Source organism: Triticum dicoccoides, chromosome 6B (genome assembly GCF_002162155.2).
Source record: "Triticum dicoccoides isolate Atlit2015 ecotype Zavitan chromosome 6B, WEW_v2.0, whole genome shotgun sequence".
In the NCBI taxonomy this organism is placed as follows: domain Eukaryota; kingdom Viridiplantae; phylum Streptophyta; class Magnoliopsida; order Poales; family Poaceae; genus Triticum; species Triticum dicoccoides.
In genome coordinates, this window is record NC_041391.1 from 95,032,203 (window position 1) to 95,041,562 (window position 9,360).

The following is a 9,360-nucleotide window of genomic DNA, read 5'->3' on the forward strand; positions in this document are numbered from 1 at the left end:
ATTCATAGGATACCCTAAGGAAACTGTCGGGTATACCTTCTACTTAAGATCCGAAGGCAAGATCTTTGTTGCCAAGAACGGATGCTTTCTGGAAAAAGAGTTTCTCTCGAAAGAAGTAAGTGGGAGGAAAGTAGAACTCGATGAAGTACTACCTCTTGAGCGGGAAAGTGGCGCAGCACAGGAAACCGTTCCTGTTATGCCCACACCAACTGAAGAGGAAAACAATGATGATGATCAAGGTACTTCGGATCAAGTTAGTACTGAACTTCGTAGGTCCACAAGGACACGTTCCGCACCAGAGTGGTACGGCAACCCTGTCCTGGAAATAATGTTGTTAGACAACAATGAACCTTCGAACTATGAAGAAGCGATGGCGGGCCCGGATTCCAACAAATGGCTTGAAGCCATGAAATCCGAGATAGAATCCATGTATGAAAACAAAGTATGGACTTTGACAGACTTGCCCGATGATCGGCGAGCGATAGAAAACAAATGGATCTTTAAGAAGAAGACGGACGCGGATGGTAATGTTACAATCTATAAGGCTCGACTTGTCGCTAAGGGTTATCGACAAGTTCAAGGGATTGACTACGACGAGACTTTTTCTCCCGTAGCGAAGCTGAAGTCTGTCCGAATCATGTTAGCAATTGCCGCATACTATGATTATGAGATATGGCAAATGGACGTCAAAACGGCATTCCTTAACGGGCATCTTAAGGAAGAACTGTATATGATGCAGCCGGAAGGTTTTTTCGATCCTCGGAACGCTAACAAAGTATGCAAGCTCCAGCGATCCATTTATGGACTGGTGCAAGCATCTCGGAGTTGGAACATTCGCTTTGATGAGATGATCAAAGCGTTTGGGTTTATGCAGACTTATGGAGAAGCCTGCGTTTACAAGAAAGTGAGTGGGAGCTCTGTAGCATTTCTCATATTATATGTAGATGACATACTCTTGATGGGAAATAATATAGAATTTCTGGACAGCATTAAGGCCTACTTGAATAAGTGTTTTTCAATGAAGGACCTTGGAGAAGCTGCTTATATATTAGGCATCAAGATCTATAGAGATAGATCGAGATGCCTCATAGGTCTTTCACAAAGCACATACCTTGATAAGATTTTGAAGAGGTTCAAAATGGATCAGTCCAAGAAGGGGTTCTTGCCTATGTTACAAGGTGTGAGACTGAGCTCGGCTCAGTCACCGACCACGGCAAAAGATAAAGAAGAGATGAGTGTCATCCCCTATGCTTCAGCCATAGGATCTATTATGTATGCCATGCTAAACCTTGCCATAAGTTTGGTAGCAAGATACCAAAGTAATCCCGGTAGGAACACTGGACAGCGGTCAAGAATATCCTGAAGTACCTGAAAAGGACGAAGGATATGTTTCTCGTTTATGGAAGAGACGAAGAGCTCGTTGTAAAGGGTTACGTCGACGCTAGCTTCGACTCAGATCTGGATGACTCTAAGTCACAAACCGGATACGTGTATATGTTGAATGGTGGAGCAGTAAGCTGGTGCAGCTGCAAGCAGAGCGTCGTGGCGGGATCTACGTGTGAAGCGGAGTACATGGCAGCCTCGGAGGCAGCGCATGAAGCGATTTGGGTGAAGGAGTTCATCACCAACCTAGGAGTCATACCCAATGCGTCGGGGCCGATCAAACTCTTCTGTGACAACACTGGAGCTATTGCCCTCGCCAAGGAGCCCAGGTTTCACAAGACGACCAGGCACATCAAGCGTCGTTTCAACTCCATCCGTGAAAATGTTCAAGATGGAGACATAGAGATTTGCAAAGTGCACACGGATCTGAATGTCGCAGATCCGCTGACTAAACCTCTCTCGCGTGCAAAACATGATCAACACCAGAACTCTATGGGTGTTCGATTCATCACAATGTAACTAGATTGGTGACTCTAGTGCAAGTGGGAGACTGTTGGAAATATGCCCTAGAGGCAATAATAAAAGTATTATTATATTTCAATGTTCATGATAAATGTCTTTCATTCATGCTATAACTGTATTATCCGGAAATCGTAATACACGTGTGAATACTTAGACCACAATATGTCCCTGGTGAGCCTCTAGTTGACCAGCTCGTTGTGATCAACAGATAGTCATGGTTTCCTGACTATGGACATTGGATGTCGTTGATAACGGGATCACATCATTAGGAGAATGATGTGATGGACAAGACCCAATCCTAAGCATAGCACAAAGGTCGTTTAGTTTGTTTGCTAGAGCTTTGCCAATGTCAAGTATCTCTTCCTTCGACCATGATATCGTGTAACTCCCGGATACCGTAGGAGTGCCTTGGGTGTATCAAACGTCACAACGTAACTGGGTGACTATAAAGGTGCATTACAGGTATCTCCGAAAGTAGCTGTTGGGTTGACACGGATCGAGACTGGGATTTGTCACTCCGTATGACGGAGAGGTATCTCTGGGCCCACTCGGTAATGCATCATCATAATGAGCTCAATGTGACCAAGGTGTTGGACACGGGATCATGCATTACGGTACGAGTAAAGTGACTTGCCGGTAACGAGACTGAACAAGGTATTGGGATACCGACGATCGAGTCTCGGGCAAGTAACGTACCGATTGACAAAGGGAATTGCATACAGGGTTTGATCGAATCCTCGACATCGTGGTTCATCCGATGACAACATCGAGGAGCATGTGGGAGCCATCATGGGTATCCAGATCCCGCTGATGGTTACTGACTGAGAGCGTCTCGGTCATGTCTGCATGTCTCCCGAACCCGTAGGGTCTACACACTTAAGGTTCGGTGACGCTAGGGTTATTAGGAAGACTGGTATGTGACTACCGAATGTTGTTCGGAGTCCCGGATGGGATCCTGGATGTCACGAGGGGATCCGGAAGGGTCCGGAGGTGAAGATTTATATATGGGAAGTTGTCAAACGGACACCGGGAAGTTTCGGGGTCATACCGGTATTGTACCGGGGCCACCGGAAGGGTTCCGGGGGTCCACCGGGAGGGTCCACCCCTCCCGGGGGGCCACATGGGCTGCATGGGGCAGGGAGCCAGCCCCTGGTGGGCTGACCGCACCCCCCTCCCTTGGGCCCATGCGCCTAGGGTTGAGGGGGAACCCTAGAGGGGGCGCCCCCCTTGGCTTGGGGGGCAAGCCACCCTCTCCCCTCTCCCCTAGGCCGCCGCACCCCCCCTAGATGGGTTCTAGGGGGCCGGCCCCCTTCTCCCTTCCCCCTATAAATAGAGGGGTGAGGGGAGGGCAGCCGTACCACCCTCCAAGGCGCAGCCCTCCCCTCCCCAACACCTCTCCTCCTCCGTTGTGTGCTTGGCGAAGCCCTGTCGGAGTACTGCCTCTCCACCATCACCACGCCGTCGTGCTGCCGGTGGAGCCGTCTTCCTCAACCTCTCCTTCCCCCTTGCTGGATCAAGAAGGAGGAGACGTCTCCCGTCCCGTACGTGTGTTGAACGCGGAGGTGCTGTCCGTTCAGCACTTGGTCATCGGTGATTCGAATCACGTCGAGTACGACTACATCATCACCTTGCAAGCTTCCGCATGCGATCTACAAGTGGTATGTAGATGCAAACTCTCTCCCTTGACTCGTTGATTAGATGAACTCATAGATGGATCTTGGTGAAACCGTAGGAAAAATTTTAATTTTCTGCAACGTTCCCCAACAATCTGGATACCCATGTTGGCTCCCACATGCTCCTCGATGATCTCATCGGATGAACCACGATGTCGAGGATTCAATCAACCCCGTATTCAATTCCCTTTGTCAATCGGTATGTTACTTGCCCGAGACTCGATCGTCGGTATCCCAATACCTCGTTTAGTCTCGTTACCGGCAAGTCATTTTACTCGTACCGTAATGCATGATCTTGTGACCAAACACTTGGTCACCTTGAGCTCATTATGATGATGCATTACCGAGTGGGCCCAGAGATACCTCTCCGTCATACGGAGTGACAAATCCCAGTCTCGATCCGTGTCAACCCAACAGACACTTTCAAAGATACCTGTAGTGCACCTTTATAGTCACCCAGTTACGTTGTGACGTTTGGTACACCCAAAGCACTCCTACGGTATCCGGGAGTTACACGATCTCATGGTCTAAGGAAAAGATACTTGACATTGGAAAAGCTCTAGCAAAACGAACTACACGATCTTGTGGTATGCTTAAGATTGGGTCTGGTCCATCACATCATTCTCCTAATGATGTGATCCCGTTATCAACGACATCCAATGTCCATAGTCAGGAAACCATGACTATCTGTTGATCAACGAGCTAATCAACTAGAGGCTTACTAGGGACATATTATGGTCTTTGTATTCACACGTGTATTACGATTTCCGGATAATACAATTATAGCATGAATAAAGACAATTATCATAAACAAGGAAATATAATAATAATTCTTTTATTATTGCCTCTAGGGCATATTTCCAACAAAAACGTACTCATGAAAAGAAAATACATTTAAAATTTAGGTTCAGAAGTACGACGATCAACTAACATCACAAAAAACAAACAAAGAATGGTGTGAATGAGTTTTATTTATTTTTTATCAAAATGATCATGTTTTTTCGGGCGAGAAAATTCATCAACTATCAAGGTAATACAAAGAACACCAGAAATAATATTTACATCCCGGCCATATACCACCTAACGACGACTATAAAAACCAAAACGAGCCGAAGACCCGAAAATACCTCTTATAGGCAAATAAAAAGGACACACAATTTTTTTTTCTTTTTTCTGGGCAAACTGAGAGGTTTCTTCTATGCAAAAGAAAGGAACAAGAGCTTTAGCACTCAACTGTGCAAGAACAATCACAGATGAATTCCACGTGATACATTCTAATTTCCCCATAAGAAAGTCCCTCGAAGATCCAATGGTAAACATGCACGTGTTTTCTTGGTCACATTTTGTGTGGGTTCACGCTCCATCACATAATAATTTCTTATCCAAAAACTTTGAAAAATTTCAAAGTTTGGGAAGTCAGGTCCAAGCACCAAGCTCAACGCAATTTCCTTCCCAAACGGGTCCAAAAAGAAGAATAAAAGAACGGCGAGACTCGCTGACCGATGGGTCCCACCGTCGAGGCCCAGCCGAAGTATATAGCTCGCGAGACAGAGGTGGAGGGGTGGAGTCCGAAACACCAAATAAATCCCCACCTGTCGCCGCGGCCGGCCACCGCGATTCACTGCCGCCGTCCGCCGGAGATCGGACGGCTGCCCCTGCCCCGACGCCGTCTCTCGCGAGCCAGTGCTGCCGCCTCGTCCTCGTCGTCGCCGTTGTCGCCTTCCTCTTCTTCCGCCCCTAGCTTCCCCGGGAGGAGGCGGCCGAGTCGCCATGGAGGCCTACAAGGTCTGGGTGCGGAAGAACCGGGACCTCGTCCGCTCCCTCGAGTCCCTCGCCAACGTAACCTCCCAACCCCCCTACCCACGAGCAGCTTCTTCTCCTTGTTCCGTTACGCGCGTCGGCTCTCGCGGTCCACGGGAGTTCCCGATCCCTAATCCGCGCGGGGCCCGTCGATTTGGGGTTTCAATCGTGTCATTTGGTGGATTCCTCGGGGCTCATCGCCTGGGGTTTTGCGCGAATTCTCCTTTGGCAGACCACAGAAGGGGATTAATTTCCCGTTATTATTTTACGAATTTCCATGTTGGCCCTGCTCCGGTGCCATGGAGTTCGGTTAGGATCATGAATTGCGGTCGTAATTTCTTAGCCGGCTAGGCTGTCAATGGAATGAGTAGCTAGAAATTGTAGCTTATGCTTATGTTTGCTTCATTCTAGAAAACAAAAATGCTTATGTTTGCTTGAATGACTTGCAGGGGGTGACGTGGATACTTCCTGAGCGCTTCGCTAACTCCGAGATCGCCCCGGAAGCAGGTGATGCAAGTCTTTCAATAGGAGTAACATTTAGTCCCACTCCACGTTTTTTTGGTCTGAATCTTCTATCATCGGTTGGTATGTTTACTGTCTCTTGGTGTTTGTCTTTCGAGAAGTGCCGAGTTGAAGTGTCTCATGGTGTTATATTTGCAAATGCGAGTGTTGAAATTTCTACTTTGTGTTAATCAGATATAAAAAGAATAGGGTGTGCAGATAACATTTAACTGAGTTAAGTCTGACACATACATTTTGGACTGCTAGAAAGTAGAATACACCATAATAATTGTGATCAAAGAGCTATAAGGTTGTATAGGTACTGGCATGGTAGGCTCAATTGTGAAATTTTGCATGCAAGATTTTTGACATGTGGTGCCCCTTTGTTCTTGTTGCATTAATTACATATGCCGAGTTAATGTATGGGAGATTAAACCATGAGCATTTTGTAGTTCATGACAAGAATGTTATCATTATTGTTTGGGGGGTCGAAATAATCTGTCTGTTGCACTTTGTACACTTTCTAGTTGAAAACTGTTAAATGCAGATACTAGACTAGTTTTTTGAGGTATAACATTAAATATTATTCACTACTGTTCGCTCCTAATTTTTTTGTATGACTAAATGCAACTGCCTTAGCTGGCATAGCACCAAGTGCTTAGGCCCAACGTTGAATTTGCCTTACCTTTTCTGTCATCACTTGGCATGTCACTGTTGGCTAAAAAACTTAACTATTGCGCCATACTTGATAGGATATTATTAGAACTTACCAATATATATCGAAGTCTGTTGAATGTGGAATACACCCTATTTTTTGCTGACAACATGAGATGACTGCCCTTGGCCTATAGATCTTCCTTTCATTCAACCTCCTAAGTCTGCGTTTGGCATTTGGTGGATTATGATAATCCTGTTTGCCGCACCAGCCTTTTCCTATTTTAGTTTTTGCTTGACCCGTGTTTGCCTACTTTTGTGGCAAATTTTCTACAGCAGACTTACCTACCAATTTTGTTATTCATATTATTTAGTGAACAACCACAAACACCCTATGCATGTTCACTAAATAATATAAGCACAGCACAGATCAACAACCACAAACTAAACCTAAGATCTCATTATTTGTTGTTCATATATTTAGTGAACATGTATTTGCATCTGTGTATAATATATGATGCCGAAGCACATTTGCTTGCTATTACTGAGTCCGAGATACTTACCTAGCAATTTTGTTTCTAATCTGAAAACAGGAAATATAGAGCTTAATTCATTAAGTTGCTAAATTTTTTCCAACGAAACTTACCCTGGGAAGCAAACACTTTTGTTCTTTATAAACATCTACTTGTCTTAGATTTGTCTAGATACGGATGTATCTAGCACTAAAATGAGTCTAGATACATTTGTATCTAGACAAATCCAAGACAAGTAATTCGGAACGGAGGGAGTATATAGTAAGATAGTAAGATGACTTCCATGAGACAGTTATGTATTTTTGTTGTTCAAGAAACTGTTTTCCGTGTAAGAACTTGATTATTTGACATTAAGGCGGCATTGCTTTTTTTCTGAACAGTATATGCACTTCTGGGCATTGTAAGTTCTGTCAACCAGCATATAATTGAGACACCAAATGATGGTCACTCACTGGCCTCCAAGGAACAATCTATCCCATGGGCTCTTGTTGTATCCATACTGAAGGATGTGGAAGCAGTTGTTGAAGTTGCTGCCCAGCACTTTGTTGGAGATGATCGCAAATGGGGCTTCCTTGCTGTTACAGAAGCAGTGAAGTAAGATGATTGATTATGCATTGTGTTTCCTTGCTTGCATATCTGTTATTGCCATGCATTTCTGGCTTTGTGATGGCTGATAACTTTTGTGCAACATTTCAGAGCATGTGTCAGGTTAGCCGCTTTCAGGGAGAGTGGCTACAGGATGCTCTTACAAGGAGGGGAGGTGGAAAACGAAGAGGAGGATGTTCTTGAAGACAATCAGGGAGTCAAGACTAATGGAGTGCCAGTAATCTATCCGGTTAATGGACATTCCCAAAATGGCCATTGGATTACGACTGATGGTCCGGATGGAAAACCTGGAATTATATCTAAGAGTCTGGAGGGAAGAGCAGTAGCTGCTTTAAACAGGTTTGGTCAGAATGCAAAGATGTTGTCAGATCCCACGTGGATGAGCAGGCTCCAACCTTCTCCTGTTCCTCCTGGTAACTTGTTTTTACTACAACATTATTATGGTTCTCCATTGAGATATTTACCCATTATTTTTCTCAAGTGTTGTTAGTTTACTTATCAGATTGTTTGTCCTTGTGCTCAGCAGTGATGGAGATTGAGAAGCCAACTTTCGCAACCATTTGGTCTTCTAAAGGGGTTTCTGGGCGCTTATTCATGTTAGGGGAGGCCGTCCACATATTCAGACCACTTGTATACGTACTCTTGATTAGAAAGTTTGGCATCAAATCTTGGACCCCGTGGTTGGTCTCACTAGCTGTGGAGCTCACAAGCCTTGGCATTCATTCGCATGCAACAGATCTGAATCATAGAGCTGGGAAAGTTCATCAGCTCTCGTCTGCTGAGAGGGATGAGGTGAGATGATTTCAGTTTTTTTTATTGTGTTAAAGTTTTTAGGTTATGTTCTCTGGGTTGCTGAGTTAGCTATTCTTCCTTGGTTCAATTCCATCAGTTGAAAAGGCGAAAAATGATGTGGGCACTTTATGTCATGAGAGATCCGTTCTTTGCCAGCTACACCAGGTAATGGGCACTACACACTTAAACACAGTACTGTCTCGGCTCTTGATCTTACCCTTTCTATATGCCCTTGCTTACACTCGAGTCCTAACAGGCGTCATCTTGAGAAGGCTGAGAAAGCGCTGAATCCAGTGCCGCTTATCGGTTTCATCACAGGTGTGTGAACTTTCCCCGTAGGCCCGTATCTAGGATGCATCTTGTTCCTACAAAAACTTGTGGACGAAGCATTTTGTAATAATTTTGACACGCTCGATTTATTGCAGGTAAACTTGTGGAATTATTGGAGGGGGCTCAGTCGCGGTATACATATACATCAGGCTCGTAGATGAGGATTGGGATAGATTTACCTGCTTCTGCTGGAGAGCTTCCTTGCTGATCTGCCATACTGGACTTTTGCTGGTTGCTGGATTTTGTTTTCAGTAGATGAGGATTTGAGCGAACCCCTGTCTGTGCTTTGCCATTTCGTGGCCAGATCTGGCATCGCTGTCTCAAGACCTTGGCTGATAAGTTGCAGGCACATAACCTCACCCCTGGTGGCAGCTGGGAATGTAATTATACAGTATATCGGTCTAATGTCATGAATAGGCATGCAAGCATTACCGTTGTATTTACCAGAAATGAAAATCATAATAAGTTCGTTCTTTAAACTGTGAAGTTTCTGATTGCGACGTGATCTGGCATTTCTCTATCTATGCTATGCTACTAAATTGTCGGTGTTTGATCATTGATTCCCC

General features: G+C 45.1%; 1 protein-coding gene across 4 annotated transcripts; it reads left to right on the forward strand.

Annotated features, from left to right (window-relative positions):
• The first annotated feature begins 5,150 nt into the window (after positions 1 to 5,150).
• LOC119322950 (peroxisome biogenesis protein 16-like) lies at positions 5,151 to 9,296 on the forward strand. 4 transcript variants are annotated; one of them, XM_037596496.1, is made up of 8 exons: positions 5,151 to 5,417; positions 5,828 to 5,963; positions 7,447 to 7,660; positions 7,763 to 8,085; positions 8,196 to 8,464; positions 8,562 to 8,629; positions 8,721 to 8,782; positions 8,890 to 9,296. In XM_037596496.1, the coding sequence occupies exons 1-8, from the start codon at positions 5,349 to 5,351 to the stop codon at positions 8,949 to 8,951; spliced, it is 1,203 nt and encodes a 400-aa protein (XP_037452393.1). In that variant the 5' UTR covers positions 5,151 to 5,348; the 3' UTR covers positions 8,952 to 9,296. The 4 variants fall into 4 exon arrangements, with proteins under 4 accessions (XP_037452393.1, XP_037452394.1, XP_037452395.1 ...); XM_037596497.1 differs by having other exon boundaries at positions 8,199 to 8,464; XM_037596498.1 differs by having other exon boundaries at positions 5,828 to 5,885.
• Positions 9,297 to 9,360: the final 64 nt, after the last annotated feature.

Bases quoted from the DNA above. Each gene is read 5' to 3' on its own strand.
- LOC119322950 (XM_037596496.1), top strand. From the start codon at position 5,349: ATGGAGGCCTACAAGGTCTGGGTGCGGAAGAACCGGGACCTCGTCCGC. The intron at 5,964-7,446 runs GTATGTTTACTG...TTTTCTGAACAG, and splicing joins GAATCTTCTATCATCGGTTG to TATATGCACTTCTGGGCATT. The intron at 8,783-8,889 runs GTGTGTGAACTT...GATTTATTGCAG, and splicing joins GCTTATCGGTTTCATCACAG to GTAAACTTGTGGAATTATTG.